The sequence below is a fragment of the Staurois parvus genome, unplaced genomic scaffold (genome assembly GCF_062004578.1).
Source record: "Staurois parvus isolate SC_StPar_1 unplaced genomic scaffold, SC_StPar_1.0 ptg000053l, whole genome shotgun sequence".
NCBI lineage: Eukaryota > Metazoa > Chordata > Amphibia > Anura > Ranidae > Staurois > Staurois parvus.
In genome coordinates this window covers 4,196,428-4,222,874 of record NW_028317849.1, presented here as the reverse complement: position 1 = coordinate 4,222,874, position 26,447 = coordinate 4,196,428, and the positions used below count along the sequence as shown (strand labels likewise).

The 26,447-nt window shown below is 40.6% G+C and overlaps 1 protein-coding gene across 2 annotated transcripts in view; it reads right to left on the bottom strand.

Moving 5' to 3' along the window:
* The window catches only part of SLC5A5 (solute carrier family 5 member 5), a 63,192-nt gene that overhangs the window by 20,198 nt on the left and 16,547 nt on the right, over window positions 1–26,447 (bottom strand). For both annotated transcript variants that reach the window (XM_089667660.1, XM_089667661.1), the window contains exons 7-11: window positions 24,253–24,382; window positions 20,893–20,981; window positions 18,029–18,141; window positions 4,368–4,438; window positions 4,193–4,279 (exon numbers count right to left, since the gene is read on the bottom strand). In XM_089667660.1, the coding sequence (XP_089523786.1) occupies window positions 4,193–4,279; window positions 4,368–4,438; window positions 18,029–18,141; window positions 20,893–20,981; window positions 24,253–24,382 (490 nt within the window). The remainder of the gene's footprint in view (window positions 1–4,192; window positions 4,280–4,367; window positions 4,439–18,028; window positions 18,142–20,892; window positions 20,982–24,252; window positions 24,383–26,447) is intronic.

Below are 26,447 nucleotides of genomic sequence, written 5' to 3'. Positions count from 1 at the left end.
GAACAATGCCTCCCTACTTTCACACTGATCCACAGCAAAAACACATAGGCATTTTTACCATGCTTTTTGGGCATTTTTAAAGGACACATGACTTAAAAACTGCACCAAAAACGCTTCTGAGAGGCGTTTTTGAGGCGTCTTTAAGTCATTTTTCAGGTATTTTCCATTGATTTCAATAGGAAGAGGCGTTTTTGGGGCCTTTTTTTACCTCCCCAAACATGCCCCAAAGATGCTGCAAGCAGGAGTTTTTACACCGCTCCGCAAGCACATACATAGGGAAGCAGTTTTCTTGAGCTTTTCAGGTGCTTTTTTTAACGCAAAAATGCTTCAAATCTCCTCAGTGTGAAAGCAGCCTAAAGATAGCTAAAACGATCATTGGTGTCAGGGTTTAATTATCTAATAGTCAGAAATTTCTCTTTGCTCAAGGAACCCCTATCAACCTCTGAAAGAATTCAAGGTTCTGGTTGAGAAAGGCTGGATTAGACACAAACAGCATGGCTCAGAATCGAGTAGGCATGAGTGCACCCATAGAAAGTGGCTTCTTATGGGGTCACTTGGTGCAGGGAGGAGCCAGGAGCACTGGCAGGGAACTCCAGAAGAGGAGGATCGGGGCTGCTTTATGCAAAACCATTGCACAGAGCAGGTAAGTGTGATATGTTTATTATTTTAGATTAAAAAAGGTAAAGCTTAACAATTACTCTAATATTATTTCAACTCCATAGGTTCACTGTAATTATTTTTTAATCTGTGTTTACATGTGCTGAGCAGCTGGAAAGTGCCAATAGTAAGTGTGATCACCTGAGGATGATGCAAGGTAACTAATCTTTTGTCTAAAAATATACATCATTAGATCTTTATCTTGATTAAGTCTGTCAGTACTAAGCACCTGAGACTTTTATACAGTAGCTGTAAATATATATGTAAATGTTATTAACAGGTTCATTATTTACACAGAACATTTGCAAACAAGCAATTATGCCTACCTTGGTGTGATTTAGAATATGGTGGAAATACGTTTAATTTGTATTAGCCAATTCTAATTATGAATCAATGCATTGTTTTTACATATAGTTACAGTACATAGTTGTGGTTTTAAATATTGCATATAAACATTTTGTATACTCATTTTAAGTCATCAGATGGAACTCCAGACTTCTTTTCATTTAATTTCTTGGAAACTCTGCCTATTGTTTACAGAGCTCTACAGCTCAGCATGAACTCTATATACACAAATGAACAATTGCTCACAGCCTGCATATTAAACAGGTTCTGTGTGAATTTGCAACCATACCTTCTGAGGGAAAACATCTTTTGCTGTGCTCTTTGTAAAACACAGTGAATCCTGCCATGGGTGCATATTATATTAATGTTTATTAGAATCTAAAACATAAGTTTAAAAATGCCGCCAGTTTGACACCTATGTGTTCATCATATGTTAAAATGATCCAGAAATAATGATAGTTTTGCCTTTAAGAATGAATGTTGCAAGGTTTTCCAACTATGCAAAGAAATATTCACAGTTGGATTAGCAAAAAAATAAAACATTAGAATCTCCACTTAATGTTGTTAACACATTACTATCAAATTAGTCTTTAATGCCAATACAAACACACATTCACCTGTTATGAGAACAAAGATATAGCCTATTAATGTCAACTGCAGCTAACAAACACTTTAAGATAAGTTTGAGTTAAGTTAAATTGAATTAACCGCTTGCCCACCTCCCTATAGCAGAAATACTGCTACAGGGTGGCAGGGCTGCGCAAAATGACGTATATATATGTGATTTTGCATTTCCGTGTAGGGGGCACACGTGCAGCCGCCATTCAGCTGTCGATCATCGGCTAGTGATTCCCAGCCGGCACCCAGCGATTGCCGAGTATCACTGACGGAGGAGAGGTCTATAAGTAAACAATACAGATCTCTCCCCTGTCAGCTCCTACACATTGCTTTATTTTGCTCTGCATAGCAGAGCAATACAAAGTAATGTGCTTACACAGTAAAACACAGCTGTCACTTTCCCCGGAGTTAACGGAAACTTCGTTTTTTTTAACTTGGGGAAATAAACTAAAAGAAAAACTCTCTCTCTTTTAGCTGGGGGGAAAGTGACAGCTGAATTTCTGAGCTATAGTAAAAAGAAAAAAAGCGGTAATTACATTTAAAAAAATGGCACCATAATAAATAAAACAATGGTGTGGGGTCCCTCCTACCATACCAGGCCCTTTGGGTCTGGTATGGATTTTGAGGGGAACTCTCGAGCCAAAAAAAAAAAAAATGGAGTGGGGGTCCCCCCCTAAAACCCATACCAGACCCTTATCCGAGCATGCAGCCCAGCAGGTCAGGAAAGGGGGGGGAGCGCCCCCCTCCTGAACCATGCCAGGCCACATACCCTCAACATGGGACGGGGCTTTGGGGCTCACCCCAAAGCACCTTGTCCCAATGCTGATGGGGACAAGGGCCTCTTCCCCACAACCCTGGCCAGTGGTTGCGGGGGTCTGTGGAGCCCACCCTGTCCCAAAGCACCCCCCCATGTTTAGGGCATGTAGCCTGCTGTGGTTCAGGGGGGGGCACTCGCTTGTCCCCCCCCCTTTCCTGACCTGCCAGGCTGCATGCTCGGATAAGGGTCCGGTATGGATTTTTGGGGGGGACCCCCACACCATTTTCTTTTATTTTGGCTCAGGAGTTCCCCTCAAAATCCATACCAGACCCAGAGGGCTTGGTATGAATGGGAGGGGGGACACCACCCTTGTTTTTTAATTTTTGTTTTAATTGCTGGCAATTCTTTTACATTCAGCTGTCAGTGGGGAACCCTGCTGACAGCTGAAACATTAACACAGGGTTGTCACTACTAAAATATCGCGTGACTTCATAAAATAACTCATGCAGTATTTTAGTAGCGTTTACTTTTTACTGACCTTCGGAACACATTCATTGGTTTTCAGTGCATTCCTATGGGAAATGGTGTTTCGGTTTATAAATTTTTCGCTATATGAAAACTCCTGCAGAACGAATTAAATTCATAAACCAAGGTATTACTGTGTGTATATATATATATATATATATATATATATATATATATAATATTTATTTATTACATTAATATCTAGAAAATATTAAATAAGAAAATAAAACAGTTAACGTTGCAGTATATATATATATATATATATATATATATATTTAATATAGTACATATTTATGTAACCAATATATTAATACATACATATATGGAGCTGAATTGTTAGACACTTATGGACATTTAACACATACAGTGGGGTGAACAAAAGTTCATTTTCCCAAAGTTGTAATTATGCTATTGTCCTTGGGATGGGGAAGTCTTATCAGAACAAGAAGTTTGATTTGATGATGAACACGTTAGGTATCATACTGTCTGTAGATAAGGATTTCATTTGGGTGAAAGTATAGACAAAGACTATTACAAATAATTTTTAATAAACATATAGGAATTGTGGGAAATAATAAATTTGTCTGGACGTAGGACAGGTGTCAGATTTTATGGTTGGTTACAATGACGTAGATCTTAGCAACCAATCATATTGTTCCACATGTAATTCTATGGTGAAACTTTTTTATAAAATGGCCTGTGTGAACTTGCTTCCAGCTGCAGCTGATAGAAATAAAACTCCTGTTCTTTGGAATTCACTGCCTGATTATATTGTTTGTTATTTTATACATAAAACTGCTGTCTCTGATTTAGAGAGGATTTCTTTTCTCGTTTGGAGATATTTCCTCTCTCTTAGCATGTTGTTTATACAGACAGAGGGGCAACAACCATTCTGATATATTATACTGTGATTAATAGTAGTTCTGCCACAAAGGTGGTAATATTATGTTTTCTATCATTTATAGTTCTCTATAGTGAAACTACAGGGTTATGATATAATTTCTTGTTTATGTGTTTCTGTTGTGTTCCAATAAAACACAAAGGACTCAACCATGTGTCCAGCACCATCTTGACTAATAACAGTCATATCTGCAGCAAATTTCAATCTCTCTCACTTTCCGTTGTGTCTCTGTAGCAGGAAATCAAGGCAAATCTCTCCGCAGTGGAACACAGACATCAAATAAGAAAACAGACAGGGGCTGTGGCAATTCCATTGACAGTACATAAAAACAAAATGATAGAAAAAACGTAAAGGCAAAATAGGGTTGATGCTGCTAAGGACATACTTACCACAGTATTACATGAACTGGTAAATATTCCTAAGATAAAAACTCCCAGGAGTGGACCACTGATTACTCCCATTATTGTAAAGGAGCCCTGTGCAAGAGAACAGAGAGCCGATAGTTAGAGAACACATCATCTGAAAAACAATATATCTCTTTTTGACTGGTCACCAAATTAGTACCTGTAGAACACCACCACCGAGCAGCGATGACAAGGCAGCTACTGTAATGCATGCACATCCGTAAAGGAGAGCTGAAAAAAAGAAAGAGAATGGAACATATACCTGTCATACTCCTTAAGTCATAATGAACACATTATTCATAGCAAACAAATACATTAACTTATGTACATATTTGTGAATTGCTAATACAACATAGCATAATGGATGGTATGCCCGCACTTCTGAATGCGAATGCCACACCTACAAAAAATGAACTGTGATAGTGTCAGTAGTCGTAGATGTAGGCTCCTATTATGTGAAATTGAAAAGGTATCCAGCATTTACTCAGGAACAGCAAGGAGGCTAGGATTTTGCTGTGAAACAATCTTATTATGGGATAAATATATATAAGCTGAAATAGCAACTTTTATCCCAGCGCTTAAATAATGGTGAAAGATAAAGAAACTGAATCGATAAGATCATATATACTATAATAAAGCAGCCGTTTTAAATAATAATAAGTATGCAAATAGATGAGTTGTTTAAACCGTCCTCATAAACAGCACTCAGTTATATTCAAATTACCCTAAAACATTAAGATCATATGTACACAGATATCGCAGAATGGAAAGGAAAGCAAGACTTCCACCAAAGTGTACAAATGTGAATAAAGTTCAGTTCACTTCATCAATGTATTATTCCTTTAAAACAGTCCAATACACCATCATTTTGATTCTGCAGTGATTAACGCCCCATCAGATTGAACACTCACCAGATGTTGGTGAGTAACCAGCAGTGGAAAATAAACATCTTTGGTGCTGAATGATTATTAACATCCCTAGCAGTCTGATTATGTCAGTATTTCTGTTCTCAAAGTGGTAAATTTTTTGCATGGAAATATGTTGTTTTTTTATTGTAGGCCTGTAATTCTTAGGAATAACTCACTGAAATCTGTCCGAACAAGAGTCTAGTAAACATCCGGGGTATGATAAAATTTGAAACATTTGAAATCATAAATTATAATTTAATAAATAATCATAAAAAATAATAATAAAAAATTTAATTCAATAATATTATCAAACCAAAAACAATGAAATTTGAAATATAGCGCCAAGTTCGCACATCACTAAGCTTAGTCGCAAAATCGTTTTCAGTGTCTGATGACAAATTTCCCCACGAATCATTATCACTCAATTCTGCAAGTGGTTCTGATTTACTATCGCTGTTCTCTAGCTGGTCTAAAACCGCTTTTGACCTAAAGGGACGCTTTTTTGATGCCATAGACGTTTCTCAGTTTCCTGGCAGAAAGGACGGTAAAAATGCAGGCAGGGCACAGGACAAAGCACTAGGGACAAAATGTATGTGAAATTGGTTGATACCGTAATGTTTTACTATGTGATTTTAGTGTATTGAGTGAATCTCCTAGATTGTAAGCTCGAAAGAGCAGGGCCCTTGAACCGCTCGTGTCCTTTTTTTTTGCTGTATTGTCTCATGTTCTGTCTCCCACTATAATGTACAGCGCTGAGCAAACCTTTTGGCACCATATACTGTATAATAATAATAATAATGTCACATTTTTACATTTTTTAATTTCCCGCCAGTTACATCCCCCGTATGTCCCGACGCTCACAGGGAACGGAACCCGGAAGACAGATGCCGGCATCGGCCAGAGGACATGGCCAGGGATGCTGCAGGGGAGACATTGCGGGAGCGAAAGACAAGGTAAGTGCTGGAGGGATCCCAGAGCAACGCTGCAGGGTAATCCTGAGTGTAGCTCGGGGGTTACCACTTCTGGTACTGAAAGTTAACCCTGACCTACACTCAGGAATACCGCCGGGGGGGGTTAAAGGACAGACAGTAGAATATTCATCTGCACTATCTCAGACCAAGATCACCATCCATCAGATATAAATATTGATCACTCTCCTTCCGACCTCCTCACCATCAAGACTTAATCATATTACTCCAATTTCATATGTGGGCAAAGTACAGAACAGCCACATAGTGTAATTCCGTTTAACACATTTATTGAAAAATAATACCTCCCTTAAAATAGCACTCACATTGAGTCAATAAAAAAAATCACAGTGTATGAATAGAAACCAGACGTTCTAGCAGCCACTTCAGCGGCGAGTGACAGTCCCGGCACACAATGGTATGGGCTCCCACAGTAGCAGTCACGTGATCACACCACGTGGTCCCGATGTGCACGCTGACATCACGAATGGTCACGCCCTGATCTCCAGGTCCAATTAGAACCTTTTGTTGCTGTGAAGGAATGGCTGTTTGTTCCAGCAGACTGAATCTTATTAGGTGGTTTGCATCATTGGCAATAGCGTACAATTTAACCGACAACTGATCTAAAGTACCAAATCAATAGGCAGACGTACAGTAGAACAACAGGAGGCAAAGGATAGGCTAGGGTTTTACCAAGAACCAGAAGCCAGCACTCACAGAATGTAAACAGTGCAGTCCTATACTATATCAGCCAGCAAATGGTATGGGTAAGTGCTTATAGTGAAGGTAATGTGGGTAACATTGACAGGAATAGGGCCTGGCAGTCCACAGAAAATGAACGGAAATTGCTAATTCCTTTCAGTTTGCCATAAATACCGATGCTGGTATGGTTTGTTGGTAAATGTGCCAGTGGCGTCCCTAGGCGAGTGCAGGGGGTGCGCACCGCACTGGGTAACACCTATCGCACAGCTCCATGAAAACGAGCTCCATGAAAACAAAAGTTTTAAAGCAAGCCGACGATCCCTGTAAGATGGATCGGATCTGCAGACTGAGCATAATGGATTGGAGTCTGATCCATTATGCTCCCCAATCCGCAGATTTGATCCATCTTCCGGGGATCGTCGGCTTGCATCCTATACGGGATTAACTCATCTAGGTAAGGCTGTGCAAGATTCAGAACTTGTCTGTAACCAGGAAATGCGGCCGCGATAGCAGGAACCTCCTCCATCTGACATCACTTCTCGAGCATGTGCAGACCGGACCGGTGTTGAAAGATCAGTTAACCCCGTATAGATTGCAAGCCAATGATCCCTGCAGGATGGATCGGATCTGCGGATTGGGGAGCATAATGAATCTGAGTCTGATCCATTATGTTCAATCCGCAGATCCAATCCATTCTGCAGGGATCGTTGGCTTGCAACCTATACGGGGTTAACTGATCTTTCAACACCGGTCCGGTCTGCACATGCTCGAGAAGTGATGTCAGATGAAGGAGGTTCCTGCGGGGATCGTCGGAGGGGTGACACCAAGTGTTACCGCACCAGGTGACACCAACCCTAGGGACACCCCTTCTACATCACTATTCTGTTATCTAAGCGTAAATTGTATCTTGCAACATGACATGAAACTGTGAATTTGCCAAAGATTATTTTCACCAGTTTGATATAAACTAGCTTACATTTTGCACTTTGAACCCTGACAATAGTTAAAGAAGTGGAATCAAATCGTTACAACACATGTACTTCCATAACCCAGTAACTGGCTTATTTTTTAACCACTTAAGCTCCCGAAGATTTTACCCCCTTCATGACCAAACCATTTTTTTGCTATCCAGCACTGCACTACTTTAACTGGCAATTGCGTGGTCATGCAATGCTGTACCCAAATTAAATTTATATAATTTTTTTTTATACAAATATAACAATCTCATGGTGGTATTTGATCACCACTTGTTTTTTTTCTACCATATAAATGAAAAAAAGACTGAAAATGTTACTGTTATAAAACATATCCAATAAAAATATTTAAAAAATCAATACATATATGTTTACCGCTGCTCAAGGTAGAGAGACTCCCAATCACCAAGCACAACCCCTCCTGTAGGTGCTAGCCCTGCTCGTGTGCTGCATAGATGATAACAAAGGATCAGCTGCACTCCAAACAAACCACTTTATTGAACCAAGATAAAACCAATAGAAACAGTGGAAATACAGTGGGGGACTGGCAGGTAAATGCGTTTCACGCTATAGACAGCACTTATTCATTACCCCAATGGCTTTCACTTATTCTCACAGTGAAAGCCTGTAATTGTAGCTCATTTTTTATAACATGTTTAATCTGATCCACCTGCGTGTGGCAGCTTCTACATCACGGAGTTACAGAGCCAGTAAATTAATTATTGTGCATACAGGACAAGAACAGTGAGTTAGTTAGACTTGTTGCTATAAATGCTAATTTTGTTTGGAGTGCAGATCTGAAAGGTACACAAAGAGAATTCATTTTATTTATTATCCAAGAGAGTTAGTTTGGTCAAGTATTGTATTAAAATGCTCATATAAATTCAGTAAGGGACTGGTCCCTCAGGGATAAGTACAAAGATTTGTAATGCCATGCATTAAACAGTTTAATACTCCCAGGACACATATTACTTATTCTTTAATAATAGAAAACAGAAAACCTCAACCCAATGTAGATGCTGCTTTATGACTGAAAAAGATCTTAATGCAAGGAATCCTGCTGCCAATGATGTGTTCATAATGAAAGGAATGCCATTGCCAACGATGCCTTCTCAAACCTGTCTACATGCAGTTCTCAAAAACATGTCTTAACCACTTGCGGACCGCCCCATGTATATAAACTGTGGTGGGGCGGCCGTTCTGTGCTGGATCACGTACATGCATGTGATCCAGCATTTCTGGGTAGGGGGCATTCATGCCCCACCCACCCCATTTGTGCTTTCATTTGGCACAGGACAAGTCGATCAGGCTTGGCGAATGACAGTACAGAGCCCTGTGTCTATTAACAACACAGGGCTCTGTACACGGAGCAGAGATGTGGCTTTTTTTCTCCCTGCAAAGCAGGGAGATAAAACAATCACATTTCCTAGTAAAAGCAGCACACATTACACACATTACACTTGTTACGCACACAGTTAACCCTTTGATTGCCCCTAGATGTAAACCCCTTCCCAGCCAGTGTCAGTAGTACAGTGACAGTGTATAGTATTATCATTGATCACTGTATTAGTGCCCGGTCTCACCGGGTGCGACTTGCCATGCGATTTGCCATGCCATTCGAGTTTCAAATCGCATGGTAAGTCGCACCCTATTGTCCGCAATTAAAGTGGTCATATCGGTGTGATTCTGACTTGGTTGGAGCCACACCGATTTCTAAAGTAGTGCATGTTTCAGGTGCGCCTTTCATAGACATCTGTGTCTTGCCAGCCGCGGATGTCTTGCAAGTCGCACCTCAAGTCGGAATGACATCCGACTTTGAAATCATGCCGCTTCACTGGAAGTTGCACAATTGGAGTTGGATCGGTGTGACAGGGGACTTAGTGTCACTAGAGGTGGCAGTTAGTCAGTTCCCACCCAGTGTCAGATTACCTGCCACATTCTCAGAGTCTCACTATACGTCGCTGATCACCACCATTTCTAGTACACAATAAATAAATATTCCAGCATGTATTCCTTTGTTTTTAGACACTATAACTTTCAAACAAACCAACCAATATATACTTATTAGGTTGTTTTTTTTTTACAAAAGTAAATATAGTAGAATGCATTTTGGTCAAAATTTATGAAGACATTTTATTTTTGTTTTTTTTTTCTTCAAAATGTTCAGTCTTTTTTCGTTTATATAATAAAAATGAAAAACCCAGTGGTGATCAAATACCACCAAAAAAACCTCTATTTGTGTGAAAAAAAGAAGATATAAATTTCATTTGGGTACAGTGTTGCATGATAGCACAATTGCCAGTTAATGTAGAGCAGTGCTGAATAGCAAAAAAATACCCTGGTCATGTAGGGGGTAAAATCTTCCAGAGCTTAAGTGGTTAATGCATTATAGGTGTTTACACACTGGCCTACTCTTATTAGGATTTTTTTTGAGAGTTCAGATGTTGTATTCAATCCACCAGTTTACTAATATAGTACACACCATCTCCAGTTATCATCAAAATAAACCTGCTGTTTGATGGTTTCCAAAATCATTATAACAAAGGAAAATCCTTCATGCATGTGCGGTTGCCAGCTGTTCCATTGCTTGACAACAGTCAATCACTGGCCTTTGTTTCACACAGACAGGCTGTACATTTATCACCACTTGGTGCAAATGTAGGCCTAGTTCACAATGAATTAATTCTTTAAACCCAGAGGCTTCACGGAAAGCATCTGAAAATTTGTAGTTGTAATAAGATGTTGATACTTATTGTGAACCAGTGCCCAGACTACGGAATTTCAAATCTTTCATATTTTTAACTAGCAATAAATGAACTTTAATACAAGCCAACCTTGACCTCTGTAGCTGAAGCCACTGTTGAGCAATAATTCTCAAAGTCTATAGCAGAAGCACTAAAGTCATTCAATTTTTTTTCTCAGCAGCTCAGCTCCCCCTGCTACCCTACCCCAGACCTCCTGCTCAGTTGTAATATTGGATATGAAAAGGATGCAAGGATACTGTGTCACTGCTGGGAGGAGACAGCAGGCTGAGCTGAACTGATGAGAGAAAGGACTTCAGTACTTGAACTTTAAAGCTGAATTGCTCCACAATGCCTGCAGAGGTCATTGAGGGCTTGTTTAAAGTTAGTTTCCTGCTTGTTAAGAATATGTTAAGACTTGAATTTTCAAAGTTTGGTCACAGATTCACGTAAAGGAAAATTATGCTTGTGATTTAACTTTTATTTAAAATGTACCTGACACAAGCACCTCCGTTTAAGAATCACCCCCTTGTTTGGGAAAAAGTGAATAAATAATTTAGGAAGTTCTTGGAGAAATTAAAACAAGCAATGTGGAGTTTCAAACCAGGGTGTTTTGCCCAAGTCAATGGAAAGGACAACCAATAAGACAAGAACTGTATATCAGCAGATTCCATATGCAATAGAACACATAAGCACAGCACACGTGTGATCATTTAGGATTTAAAAATACAAATGAAAAATATAAAAAATATCTCTCAAACATACATATAGAAGAAACAGCATTACAGCAGAAGGAGTATAGATCTTTCTAGAAATATAACCTTTCTAACTAAACCTTAAGGACAAAAGAATGAGGAGGCACAAAAAAAAATCAGAGGGCTCATTAACATTACACAGTAAACAAAAAAGGACTATATTGGCATGAGGTGCAAGAAAACTACAATGGACCAATATCTGTGATTGAGGAAATACAATATGATAAAAGTACAATTAACTGTGTACAGTACAATTAAATGTTCCACACGAGAATAAAATTTGAAAGAAATTAATTTCTGCCAAGAGAGATATGTAAATAAATCTGTAAATAAACCTGAATCTGTTAAAGTAACCCTGAGGGAAAAATTCAGCTAAGGACAGTCTGTAAAAAAAGAAGATAGCAACTTACCTTTATGGTGGCCTGTGTCCTAAAACTCCATGTAGCTGATATGTGGCCACTGTAACTATTGAACACTTCTGGGTGTGCTGAATATCTGCTCACCCATTGGACATTGTGGTTTCTCCCAGTGACCCATAGTCCTGTAGTGACATATGTTCCAGAAGAAGAAACCATGGCACATGGAGGGGGATTAAGTATTAGACACACTTTGAATTGTCAGTTACAGTTGCAAGAAAAAGTATGTGAACCCCTTGGGATTACGTGGAGTTTTGCATAAAATGTGCTCTGAACATCATCTAAGTCACAACAATAGAAGAACACAGTCTGCGGAACATAATACTATACAAACATTAGATGTTGCCATGGTTTAATTGCACATAACATGTAAACATTCACAGTGCAGGGAGGAAAAAGTATGTGAGGCCCTAGCTTAATGACTTCTCCCAGAGCTAATTGGAGCCAGGAGTGAGCCAACCTTGACTCCAATCAGTGTGATGATATTGGATGTGTTGCTGACAGCTGTCCTGGCCTTAAAAAAAACACACACCTGTTTTGGGTTTACTGGTTTCAAGAAGCACTGTCTGATGTGAACCATGCCTCACAGAAAAGAGCATTCAGAAGACCTACGATCAAGAATTGTTGACTTGCATGAAGCTGGAAAAGGTTACAAAAGTATCTCCAAAAGCCTTGATGTTCATGTGTCCACGGTAAGACAGACTGTCTACAAATGGAGAAAGTTTAGCACTGTTGCTACTCACCCTAGGCATGGTCGTCCTGTAAAAATGACTGCAAGAGCACAGCGCAGAATGCTGCATGAGGTAAAGAAGAATCCCAGAGTGTCAGCTAAAGACCTACAGAAATCTCTGGCACATGCTAACATTTTTGTTCACTCGTCTACAATAAGGAAAACATTCAACAAGAATGGAGTACATGGGAGGACACCACGGAGGAAGCCATTGCTGTCCAAAAAGAATATTGCAGCAAGTTTGAAGTTTGTAAAAGAGCACCTGGATGTTCCACAGCACTACTGGCAAAATATACTGTGGACAGATGAAACCAAGATTGAGTTGTTTGGGAAGAACACACAACACTATGTGTGGAGAAAAAAAGGCACAGCACACCAACATCAAAACCTCATCCCCACTGTAAAACATGGCGGAGGGAGCATCATGGTTTGGGGCTGCTTTGCTGCCTCAGGGCCTGGACGGATTGTTGTCATTGATGGGAAAATGAATTCCAGAGTTTATGAAGACATTTTGCAGGAAAACATACGACCATCTGTCTGCCAACTGAAGCTCCGCAGAGGATGGGTGATGCAACAGGATAATGGCCCAAAGCATACAAGTAATTCAACAAAACAATGGCTGCAACAGCACAGAATACGCCTTCTGGAGTGGCCCAGTCAGAGTCCTGACCTCAACCCGATTGAAATGCTGTGGCATGACCTTAAGAGAGCGATTCACACCAGACATCCCAAGAATATTGCTACACTGAAACAGTTTTGTGAAGAGGAGTCGTCCAAAAGTACTCCAGATCGTTGTGCAGGTCTGATCTGCAACTACAGGAAACGTTTGGTTGAGGTTATTGCTGCCAAAGGAGGGTCAACCAGTTATTAAGTCCAAAGGTTCACATACTTTTTCCTCCCTGCATTGTGAATGTTTACATGTTATGTGCAATTAAACCATGGCAACATCTAATGTTTGTGTAGTATTATGTTCAGCAGACTGTGTTCTTCTATTGTTGTGACTTAGATGACGTTCAGAGCACATTTTATGCCCAATTCATGCAAAACTCCACGTAATCCCAAGGGGTTCACATACTTTTTCTTGCAACTGTACCTGCTGTAGCCGTAGATCAACTATATAGAAGAGTTTCAAGAAATGTGGTTTGTTGGACAGGCAAGTATGCACCTTTTACTAGCTGGCCTTAAATTTGATCCCTGCACTAAAGGGACACTTTAAAAGCCTCAACCTCTGTGCTTATCCTTCTACTGCTTATTCATTGTGGCAAACAAATAAGAATAGAAGAGTACTAGGAGAAATTGAATTGAATTTTCCAAAAAAAGGAGTAAATGTATATTTACCTGAGACAGGTATTTAGGAAATCAAACTGATGTTAAAGCTTCATTTTTTTTTATAACAAACATGTCATACTTTCCTGTTCTGTGCAATGGTTTTGCACAGAACAGTCATCATCCTCTTCTTCTCGGGTCCCTCACCAGCGCTCCTGGCTCCTCTTCCTTAACCAGTGCCCCCAATATCAAGCTATTTGCTATAGGACACATAGAGCTGCATCTCAGCCCTGCATTCCTCTCCTCATTGGCTCACTGGCTGCGATTGACAGTAGTGGGAGCCAATGACTCCTGCTGCTGTGTCTCAGCCAATGAGGAGAGAGAGGCCCAGGACAGCTGAGGCTCCTGTTGACATTGCTGGATCAAGAAGGGGCTCAGGTGAGTATTAGGAGTGCTGTGGGAGGAACAACACACAGAAGGTAGAATGTATAAATGCACAGAACGCATGAAGGTAAAAAACCTTTCAGCCTTTACATCCACTTTAAGTATGATTTTTACGTTTAATCTAACATGGATTGCTATATTAGGAATGAGGATAAGACCAGATATACTACAGGGATGGATGTTGCAGTACGTTTAGAGATTGAGAATCCCCAACCAAAGCACAAGGATATAAATTCGTGCTATTTTAACATTATGCAAATAACAAAGTTTCATAATTCTTTGTTATTATCAATATGATAAATATGGAAATTAACCTGGATTAGTCCTCTCCCAGGAAGAAGCTGGTGGGTCCCAGGGAAATAGTTAAATACTTAGTACCTTGTGTGTATAAATTATATGGCTATTAGGAACAACAGCAAGTACCAGCTGATGTTAAGTGCTAGAATAGACAGCAACCATGCAACTGGAAAGATGTGTAGGCAACAACCCACTTCTCAGATGCAAGAAGGGCCTCCGACTGACTTCCATCATTTTGAAAATCGTCAGGCATTATTTAATGAATAATTGGAATAGGTGAGGACTATATTAACTCAGTGCACTAAATACAGCATGTAAACACTCTGAAAAAATATCTTTATTAGTAGGCACAGGCTAGTTTATGAATACCTACAGTACAGAAAGATATATGGAACTTTTTTGAAAGGGCGTTTTATAAACAGTAAGAGCTAAGTCCAGTTTGAGTGGCTGTATAAGGTGGTCAATTTATAATCCATGAACTGTACAAATTGACTGCTTGAGAAGTCATGAAATGTACTGCATGTAGGTATGGCCTGGGTCATAAAAACTTGTTTAAGGTGTATGTATAGCCAAAACATATTTTTGATAGAGAAGGGTAGGGTTCATAGCCTCTGCCAGGTTACATTTGGCCTGTGTCTTATTAAGGATATTTTCCATAACTTCCTTTCCCAAAAAGTAAGAGGAAATCTTTCTGAAACTAAGGGAATTTACATGGTGCTTTCATAGCAACTCTAAAATGTAGGAATTCTCCTTGCTTTTTGTCTCAGAGGAAGTGGTCACCAGGAAAAATAGAGGGGTAAATATCCCAAGTTGGCACACAGACCACAATAAAACCTTGGCAGAGGGCCTACCCTTCCACCACTACTATCTATAACTAAAAAAAGTTAGCATTTTCATACACTTTATTGGATGACAGTGAACAGTTATTATGAACCTTGCAATAATTTTACAATTTTCAATAATCTCCCACGTCCACACTAATAAATTTCCGACATGTCACAAAAACCCTTTAATTTTTGTATTCCAGCCACATGACTTCTCAGGCTAGGAGAAAATGTTATCAGTTTGCTGCAGCATCCTCTCCCTTACTGATTAGAAGGTAAGATGGAACTCTGTAGCAATCCACAATATGAGAGGTTTTAAGCAGGGGCTTATTACAGGTTTGTAAACACAGCCAGGAACTGCTCATGCACAAGGAATTATGTTTTTGAATCAAGTCTGAGCCGGCATCTCAATCCAGAAGGTAGATGCTGACTGTAGATCATTCCTGAGCAAAAATGACTCCTTCCTTCTGCAGAGAAAAGCTGATATGGGCATAGTCCGTGGCTGAACTGTAATCTCTTCGAATGGTAATAAATAACTGTAAGCATTATACTGACACATCACTTAGCAACCTTGTGCTTAACAATAACCACTTCAGTACTGGGCATGTTCACATCCTTCCTGCCCTGGCCAATTTACAGCTCTCAGCTCCATCGCATTTTGAATAACAATTGCGCTGTCACGCAACACTGTATCCATATAAAATTTTTGTCTTTTTTGAGACAGATAGAGCTTTCTTTTGGTGGTATTTAATCACCACTGGATTTTTAAAATTTCTGCTAAACAAATGAAAAAAGACTGAAAATTTTCAAAAAAAGGTTTTTCTTTGTTTCTGTTACAAAATTTAGCAAATAAGCAATTTATCTTCTTCACTAATGTGCGCTGATGAGGCTGCACTGATGGGCACTGAGACTGCAGTGATGAGGCTGCACTGATAGGCACTAATGAGGCTGCACTGATGGGCAATGATGAGGGAGCAGTGATGGGCACTGATGAGGCGGCACTTATGGGCATTGATAAGCTGCACTGATGGGCACTGATGAGGCTGCACTGATGAGGTGTCACTGATGGGCACTGATAGGTGGCACTGATAAGTCACACTGATGGGCACTGATAATAAATAAGGATACTTACCTTTATATATTTAGTGATGAGTGTTGGCCTTTTATTGCTCGCTATGAATTAAGTTATGTTGACAAGACTATAAATACAAAGGCAAGTATGCCACTCAAACAAACATATAGATTATATGCTGTGTAATGTGGTATTGCGTAACAATAGGGTTATATAAAAATTGATAATAGGGTTTGGTGTTTAGAAGGTTCTTAATAAAAATATAGTTCTAACATGGCAGTGGTGTGTAATGTTAACATGTATACGATTATAATCAGTTAAAGCAAATGTAAAACCAACATAGAAAAATACATGCTGTTTTAGTAAGACATGCACATTTCCCTCTGTTTTAATCTATTAAAGAGCCTACAACTACAGAAAAATACAAGCAGTGCTAAAAAAACTCAGCACCTAATTTCCTCGTATAGAATGACACCACTTGCTATTTTCTGCACTGAAATTGCAGTATTTGGTGTCAGTCCTGCCCATGTGTCTCTTGTTAAATTACCAAATCCCACCCATTTTCCTCATTTACTAAGCATAGACACAAGTTGTTCTGTACATCTTAGTTCTTGTGCAAAATAACAACGACTAACAGAGGAGTACTACTACTCAAATGCTTCACTGACAGCTCCACACTGCTCTGCATGGCCTGGCGAAGAGTGCAATGTCACCACGACATGTGACCTGCTGCAGCTTTGCATCGTCCCCGACTGGTGAAGTGAACTGTATATTAAAACTTTTCATTTCAGATTTCACTTTCTCCGGCTGCAGCCAATCTCATTGGCTAGCTGTGAGAGGATGTCACTCCCGCGCATGCACAGGAATGCAGTCATCCCGGCACACAGGCACTGTGCCAGAATTTTAACAGAGCTGGGCCTGATCAACTCAGTGTACATTCCGAGAAAGACTGAGCAAGCTGATAGGTTTCTTTTATTGTAGAAGAGACATTGCATGTTTCTTCTGAAATAAAGAGACTGTCTGCTTGCAGTTTTCAAAAGCTGGACTTTAGTTGTGCTTTAAAGAAAGATTATTATTATTATATTATTATACAGTATTTATAAAGTTCCAATAGTTTGCTCAGCGCTGTACATTACAAAGGGGGACAGAACATGTGACAGAACAATACCAATACAATGCAAAACATGAGGGGATCGAGGGCCCTGCTCTTTCGAGCTTACAATCTAGGAGATAGATTTATATATTTCCACAGTGTTTTCTCTGAAAATGAATTGCAGGGGGAGTGTCTTTTCCTTTGGATGAGGATAAACTATACTAGGTTATAACCACTTTACAGTGGTAGTAAAGTCTGTTTTTTCACTTGTACCTACAGGTATGCCTATAATAAGGCTTACCTGTAGGTACTGTAAATACCTACTAAATGTGCATTGTTTAGGAGATATTTACCTGTAAAAGACAACGGTGCATGCGCTCTGAAGGAATGGCATGTCCGTGCCATTCCTTCAGAACTGTGTGCCGTAAAAAGTGACTTCCGTGTGCATGCACGGAAGTGACGTCATCATGGCCCAGCCATTCAAGCCGCCGGAGCCCTCGAACCCAGAAAAATGCAAACTAGCACATTATGCCATTGTCTTGCAGAGTTTTTTTTTTACATGGTTGTTGTTTACTACTGCTTTAATAATATACATAAATAGAAGCAGGATAGGCTATAAATTGATACTCACAAAGTCCCTTTGAAATGTATATTAGCTTTTTCATTGAAATGTCTGTCTTATGTGGCTTAATGAGATCCTCAACTGTTACTGCAGCCATGGCATTAATGCTTGTAGATGCTGTGCTGAAAAGAAAATATTGTAAACAGTTAAAACATATAACATCATAGTTTATGATGATAAACATTATTATAATAATATTTTGTTACGCCACTATATTTCATATGTTCACTGTACAGTATACAGACTACTTACACAACAGAACATAAAAGAAATCTAAAGCTATAAGCAAACTGCTTTTTACAGCTTGCAGTCTTAATAGGCAAGGAATAATACAAATATGTAATTGTGAAGGAACAACCATAAAAAAGCCACACACCATAAGGTACCAGATCTTTCCCTGTAACAAATAATCTCCTGTCACTGCCATCAGAGTCCCATGAACAGTCTCCATTTCTTGGTTATGAATAGATCCCACAATTCAGAGCTCCTTTTCTAAAGTGACCTATAGGAGGTGAGTTACCAGGGGCAATACCTAATCCTATGCAAATATTAAAATGTAATAATAAATAATAAATACAATTTATTTTTGTCCATAATATTTTTCATGGACACCAGTGGTTCTGTAAAGAGGCTGATTGCAGCATGTATGGTCAGATTGTTTATATTGTGATGCTTACTATACAGGGGTTACTGTACAGCCTATTTTTGTTACAAAAAATACCCAAAAAATGCTTAAAGCTTCCAAGGGTCATGTAACCCTTCTGGGTGCTTTTTTTCTACTGGTGGTGGTGACCACTGAAGCTAATATATTTACAGCAATGGAAGTGTCAGGAGAGCACGCAAGCACTTGAATAGGTAGCATTTAGAAAGATGTAGGTTTTATAATGCAATAATAATTAGAATGTATTATGTGAGAAACAATAGTCACAAATATTGTTCAGTTGTTGTACAGTATATGGCAGCTTAGTTAGGTTACAAGATAAGATGGAGATACAAGGCAGGTTTGATCTTGAAATAGCAATTAGAGTGTACAGTATGTAAGCAACCTGGTTAGGCCACAAAAAGAGAGGGATAGATGAGTCAGCTTTTATCGTGAAATAGAAACTAGAATGAATTATTTGAGAGACAAAAGCCACAAATATTGTTCAGTGGCTGGATAATATGTAAGCAGCTTGGTTAGGCCACAATATAAACTTTAGAGTTTATGATTTGAGATACAATAGCCACCAAGCCCTTCGGGCCTGGTATGGATTTTGAGGGGAATCCCCATGCCAAAATAAAAAAAAAAAATATGGAGTGGGGGGGGTCCCCCCAAAATCCATACCAGACCCCTATCCGAGCATGCAGCTCAGCAGGTCAGGAAAGGGAAAAGACAGGAGACAGTCTTTGACATCTGGAATATGCAGTTCAGTTTTGGACACCAATTCACAAAAAGAACATTGGGGAACTGGAGAAAGTACAGAGAAGGGCAACCAAACTGATAAGAGGCATGGAGGAGCTCAGCTATGAGGAAAGATTAGAGGAACTGAATTTATTCTTTCATGAGAAGAGGAGATTAAAGGGGGATATGATCAACATGTATAAATACTTCAGTGGTTCATATAGTGAACTTGGTGTAGAGCTATTCACCCTGAGGTCACCACAGAGGACAAGGGCGCACACTTTATGTCTGGAGGAAAAGAAATGTAATCTCTAAACACGGAAAGGTTTCTTCACAGTGAGAGCTGTGAAAATGTGGAATAGACTCCCTCAAGAGTTGGTTCTGGCCAGCTCAGTGGATTTCTTTAAAAAAGGCCTGGTTTATTTCTTTGATACACAGAATATAACTGGATACTAACATTTATAGTTGATCCAGGGAATATCCGATTGCCTTTCGGGTGATCAGGAAGGAATTTTTTTCCCTGCAGAAAATTGGATCATCATTTGCTGGGTTTTTTTTGCCTTCCTCTGAATCAACTGTGGGTATAGGATTATAAAATTTTTTTTTTTTTTTAACGGTTGAAATGGATGGACTTTTGTCTTTTTTCAGCCAGACTAACTATGTAACTATGTATGACAAGACCCTTATTAAAAATAGGAAAAATAAAAGAATGTCCCCTTAAGTAGATCCAACGTCAATCATGATGCCCACCACCGCCGCTACTCAAAAAAAAAAAGGCTCCACTCCCGATGTCTGACTGCTCCGCTGGCTTTACAGCTCTTAAATATGTAAGGAGCGGGGCCACCAGGAGATATCACATGTGTGACCCCGCTCCTTGTAGCATCATCCACCGGGGCATGCTACACTTTTTTTGTTATGAATGGGTAGCAGTACCATGTACCCCATACTCATTCACATGGGGGGGTGGGATCTGGGGGCCCCCTACCTGCAGAACCCCACAACCACAGGCCAGGGTTGTGGGGAAGAGGCCCTTGTCACCATCAACATGGGGACAAGGTGCTTTGGGGAGGGGAAACCCCTCTTGAAGCACCACTCCATGTTGAGGGCATGTGGCCTGGTATGGTTCAGGATGGGGGAGTGCTCACTTGTACCCCCCCTTTCTTGACCTGCCTGGCTGCATGCTTGGATAAGGGTCTGATATGGATCTTAGGGGGGACCCCATGACATTTTTTTTAAATTTTTGTGTAGGAGTTCCCCTCAAAATCCATACCAGACCTGAAGGGCTTGGTATGAATGGAGGGGGGACCCCACAAAATTGTTTTATTATTTTTTTAATTATTTCTATTGCCCTTTCTATGCAGCTGAGCTGCAATATGTAAGTAGGGTGTTGGTGGGTGTGGCTTTGGTTTCAGTGTAGGCGGAGACACAGGGGGCCCCATTATCTCTAATTGCCCGGGGGCCCCTTGAGTTGTCAGTTTACCCTTGATCTTACCTGAGTGTTCCACTGTATGCACAAGCAAGAAAAAGACCAGGAATTCCAGGATAATGCTCAAATATTTCCAGCACCATGAATGGGATGTACTGTGAAGGAAAACATACAGGGGATTAGTTTTATTTTGTAACAAAATAACTCACAGAGGGAACTTCATGAAAAAAATAAAAATGCACTTAAAATGTTTTTAACAAAAATGTTATAAACTTTAGCTCAACAGTCATTAGATGTGATGGCTATATTGGGTTTCTTTTTCATGCTCCCTTTCATTTTCACTATTGGATCACACACTTCCTGTCCTAGGGTGACAACGCTCACTCAATGCACAGGATCTATGGAGGAGCACCTTTGCCAACCTGGGATAGCAACAAAACACTTTTCTTTTTGACTTCCTACGGTCTCCAGGAGAACAGCTGTCAGATTGGACGCTGGTGCTTCTCCTGACTTACTTGCCCATCTTGGGTGGGGGATAGAGCTTATTTAAAGACATTGTAAAGGGTGTAGGTTTTTACCTTCATTCATTCTATCCATGATGGTTAAACACCTTCAGTGTGCAGCTTCCGCCCCCCTCAATACTTACAGTACCTGAGCACGGAAGCCTCGGCTCCCCTGGGTCTCTCTCTCCTCATTGGCTGAGACACAGCAGCAGGAGCCATTAACTCCCACTGCTGTCAATCTCAGCCAGTGAGGAGGGAGTGGTGGGGGGACTGTGCCACACTCTGTGTGTCCCATAGACACGCAGAGCTGGCTCGAGAGCGAGCATGCATAAGTGCCCCATAGCATGCAACTTGTGCTGGGGGCACTCAGCAAGGGGGAGGGGCCACAAGCGCCATCGAGGGACCCGAGAAGAGGAGGATTGGAGCTGCTCTGTGCAAAACCATTGCACAGAGCAGGTAAGTATGACATGTTTGTTATTTTAAAGGAAAAAAATTATCCTTGTGTAGTAAACAGCTTCCCTGTCTGTCAGGGACATCACTTGAGGATAGGGAGAGGTTCCAGAGGAGTAGGGCAAGTGCATGGACTATGCTACCTCTACCCAAGAAGCTTCCCAGTTGGGTTGGACTGGCCAGGGCGCATTCCCACTCCTCATTGCAGAAGTTGTTGGCTTCATTTTGACTACAGAATTGCTTCTACTAGTCTCTGTAAGTGGCTCAGAACAGTGGTGCTTACCCACCAGGGCCTAGTTGTAGCCTGTTGGAATGTTCTACAATATATACAGTTTATTGCACTCGCCCTCTGTGTGTTCTCTGCTACTGGAGCACCGCGCTGTGCCCTGCTTCTCACGTGTATTAGGGGTTGATAGCATACTTGAAATGACAGTGGGTGGGTGGATCTGTGTCAGTTTGGCTTAGTTAGTAATAATGACCAACATGGCTGTACCTTCTCTGAATTTGGAGTACACTGCTCATATCTACTGCTTATATATGCAACAGTGACTGAGACTGTGTTGCCCGAAAGGAGTGGTGGCTGCAGGGTCAGAGCTGTAATTTACAATATGCTTTCCCTTTAAGACTAACACATATATTAAGCAACCCCAAAATGTTTTCAAAGAAATAAGAAAGTTCCTTTTTCTTAATTTCAATCCCTGGAAATCTCAGAACTGTGTTGGAAAAGCCTTTGCTATTATTGGAATCTATGAAAAGTTAACCCTCAGGTAAAAAATATGATGCTTGTACAATTACTCTACTATTCTTCCTAGTTAGCAAAATTATTATGAATATACATACTTTATTCTTATGAATATACACACTTTATTCTTATGCATGAATGCAAAAGGAACCCTTTGGTATACAGCAGTGGTCACTAAATGGCAGACCACGGTCAGAGAATGGCCCGAGCAGTGCTCCTGCCCAGACCGCTAGCTGGCCAGACTAGAATGACAAATCTGCCACTAAGCAGGGCGGTTGTCCCACCAACTGATGACTCGCTCGTGCGCCCTGCCCCTTGCAGTTCACTGTCTTTCTTGGCTGCTGTTCCCTGTCTGTCCACAAGCTTGCGCTCCGCCCCCTTCAGCGAGGAACCCGGCAACCTCCTGCCTCCCGCTCCTGTCAGCTCTCAAGATAGGATGTGTTCTTTCAGGGGCATTCTGATGGGCACATTTATATTAAGGAGCACTCTGATGGGCACATTTATATTAAGGGGCACTCTGATGGGCATATTTAATGTTAAAGGGCACTCTGATGGGCACAACATAAAATGTGCTCAAATGAGTTCCTCTTAATATAAATGTGCCCATCAGAGTGCCCATTAATATAAATGTGACCATCAGAGTGCCCCTTAACATAAAATGTACCATCAGCATGCCGCTTATTTTATGTTAAAGGCTCTGATGGGCACATTGTATGTTAATAGGCACTCTGATGGGCATTTTTTATGTTAAGGGGGCACTCTGATGGACACGTTATGTTAAGGGGCACTCTGCTGGGCAATTGTGATGGAAAAGGGCACTGATGGGGAAATATGATGAAAAGGGGTACTTTAAGAGCAAGGGGGCACTCTGACGGCAATATCTGATGTAAGGTGGTACTGTGATGGGGATACCTGTTGTAAAGGGGCACTCTGATGGGGACAACTGATATAAAGGAGCATTCTGATGGGCATACCTGATGTGATGGGGATACATGATGTAAAGTTGCACTCTGATGGCGACACCTAATGTAAGGGGGCACACTGATGGGCACACCCTATGTAAGGTGTCACTGTGATGGGCGAACCTTATATAATGGGGCCTTCTGATGCAGAAACCTGATGCGAGGAGGCACTCTGATGGGAATACCTGATGTAAGGGGTACTCTATTGGAATGCCCAATGTAAGGGAGCACTCTGATGGAAATGCCTGATGTATGGGGGCACCCTGATGGGAACACATTACTTAAGGGGGTGCTCCGATGGGGATGCCTGATATAGAGGGGTACTCTGACGGTGGCAACTGATTTATTGAGGAAGTCTGATGCTGGCAACCAATGTAATAAATTACTCTGGAGTAGAAACCTGGTGTAAGAGGGAACACTAATGGGGACATTTATTTTTGGACCTCAGCCAGAAGAAGATTTTAGTGATCGGACCTCCTTGAATTTTAATTCAATATCCCTGGTATACAGTATACTGTATTTATGTAGTTATACTAATAGTAAAGTTGTAGGATGTTTCTGAATGCTGTCTATTTACACTCACTATATACAGTACATACTGTATATGTATGTTACTGATTGAAAAATATATGCCAATATCAATTTAACCCACCAAATCAATTATTTAATTATTCCTAACAGTAAAACATGTTGGGTGTTGAAGTAGAGCTTTTTTTTTGCAGCTAGAAACAGTGCCTTCAACAAGACAAATAGATGACTATATAACTACCTGGTCAGGAGCAGAGACATAGCCAGCCAGCAGAGGGTCACAGTTTACGTAAAATGCAAACATTACGATTCCACAGGTGACCGCACTTGACACAATGACGTAAAGGCCCACTTGATTTACCAGGATCGCTCTGTAAGAAAAGAAACTCTCAGGCATCCAGTCAACCAAAAAACGATAAGGAGGGGGTTAGAGGTTTTTAACCATTTTTATACTGATTATATACGTCTGGTTGGTTCTTTTGTGATTGGATACACAGAGCAAGCATAGAGAATGATAATAACATGATTCTACTTATGTTCTGTGATATAAAGCAGGCTCCCAGTGATATACAGTCGCAAGATGTGTGAAGTGATTTGATCACTCAGAAGATAAAAGATACTTCATGAGGAAATTGAGAAGAAACTTATCCTATTCCTGCAAAGAGAATCAAACAGTCCATTGTTATGTGTGTACATGTCCTACTGAAGGACAGTTCACAATACCCAAAGGGTGTACCTACTCCAACTGCAATTCAGCCCCATGTTCCACAGATGGTGTTTACAGCAAGAGCTATCTTTCTAGGGTCATACACATCTGAGAGTGTGCACTTGTGCCCTGCAAATCGCAAGGCCTGCCACAAGTGTAAACTTAGCTTTAGGCAAAAGTTTTGTTAGCCAGGGACCCTGTATGTAAGTAGCTCATGGAGGCAAGGGTTTGTTTTGCTTTATTTGTTTTGTTTTCTGTTTTGCTTCTGTGCATATTGTATATGGACTTTGTAAATAAATTCCATGTTTCAATGAAAATCCCTCACAGTGTCTAATCCTAACAAAAATGTAATATATTCCAGTTTACCAGTACTTGGATGTGATTTTAATACATACTAGCAAAGTTTGCTTGCTCCAGAAAGAGTAAGGTTTACAAACATTATTAAAGAACTGTGCAAGAGAGAAGTGCACAGGGTATGAGAGAGGGTAATAGGTGCAAAACAAGAGTGTGGAGGGTATTACAATGAACAGTATCTGCTGGAGAAAAGCGTGGAATTATTATGGTCGGCAGTTTGTGCAGAAGAGTGTGGAGGGAATGACAGTGAGCAGCATGTGCAGGAGAAAAGCGTGGAATTATTATGGTCGGCAGTATGTGCAGAAGAGTGTGGTGGGTATGACAATGAACAGTATGTGCTGAAGAAAAGCGTGGAATTATCATGGTCGGCAGTATGTGCAGAAGAGTGTGGAGGGTATGAAAGTAGCCAGTATGTGCAGGAGAGGAGTGTGGAGGGTATGATAGCAGACAGCATGAGCAGGAGAGGGGTATGGAGGGTATGACAGTGGGCACTATGTGCAGGAGAGGAGTGTGTAAGGGGCATTCCCTGTCGCTCTTCCTATCTAGCTTCTTTCAGCTGCATCTGAGCTGAGAGTTAGAGCTCACAGTTCCCCCCTCCTGACAGATGGGAGAGGAGAGAGAGCTGCTTCTGCTTCTCCTTCTCCCACCCCTCCCTCTGCTCCTGTGCCTGCCCCGTCGATGTGGGCAAGAGGTTTGAAGCCCAGGAAGAAGAGGAAAGGAGTCTGCTGGTTCACTGTGACTGAAATCTCCACCGTCCCTTTCCTCCTGCTTCCCAGTGAGTTATGTAATGTAAGAGGGACTTCTTCCTTCCCTTCCTTTCTTCTTTCCTTCCTTCCCTCTTTTTTTTCCTCTCTTTTCTCTTTTCTTTTTTCTGTCCTTTCTTTACTTTTCTTTATTTCCTTCCATTTTAGACTCCTGGTACGTCACCTAAGGCCCCCAATGGGGCTCCTAAAAGAATTGCAAAAAATTATATTTAAAAAAAAAAACTACTGTCACCAGTGGCTGAACTACTAGGGTCACAAAGGTCGCACTTGCGACCGAGCCTTGACATTCTGTCACTGGGTTCGGAGGGAAGGGCCCGGCCGGGGGGGTCAAGGAGGCCCTTCATGGTTTCTTGCATCAGGGCCCTGAAGATCCTAGTTAGGCCACTGATGCTATTCATTCTTATTCATAAAATCAATGTTGAGGCCTTCTGGTGTTAGTGTATCCAACGTATATATCCATTTTGTTTCATTCTGTGAAGTTTTCATTTTTTATTTTGTCCCCTCCGCTGACCTTCTATTTTATCAATGACATAAAAGTTTAACAAGCTAGCATCTTTCCCATGTTGGATATATCCTTTTCTAATGTTATATATATGTTCCCCAATTCTTCAT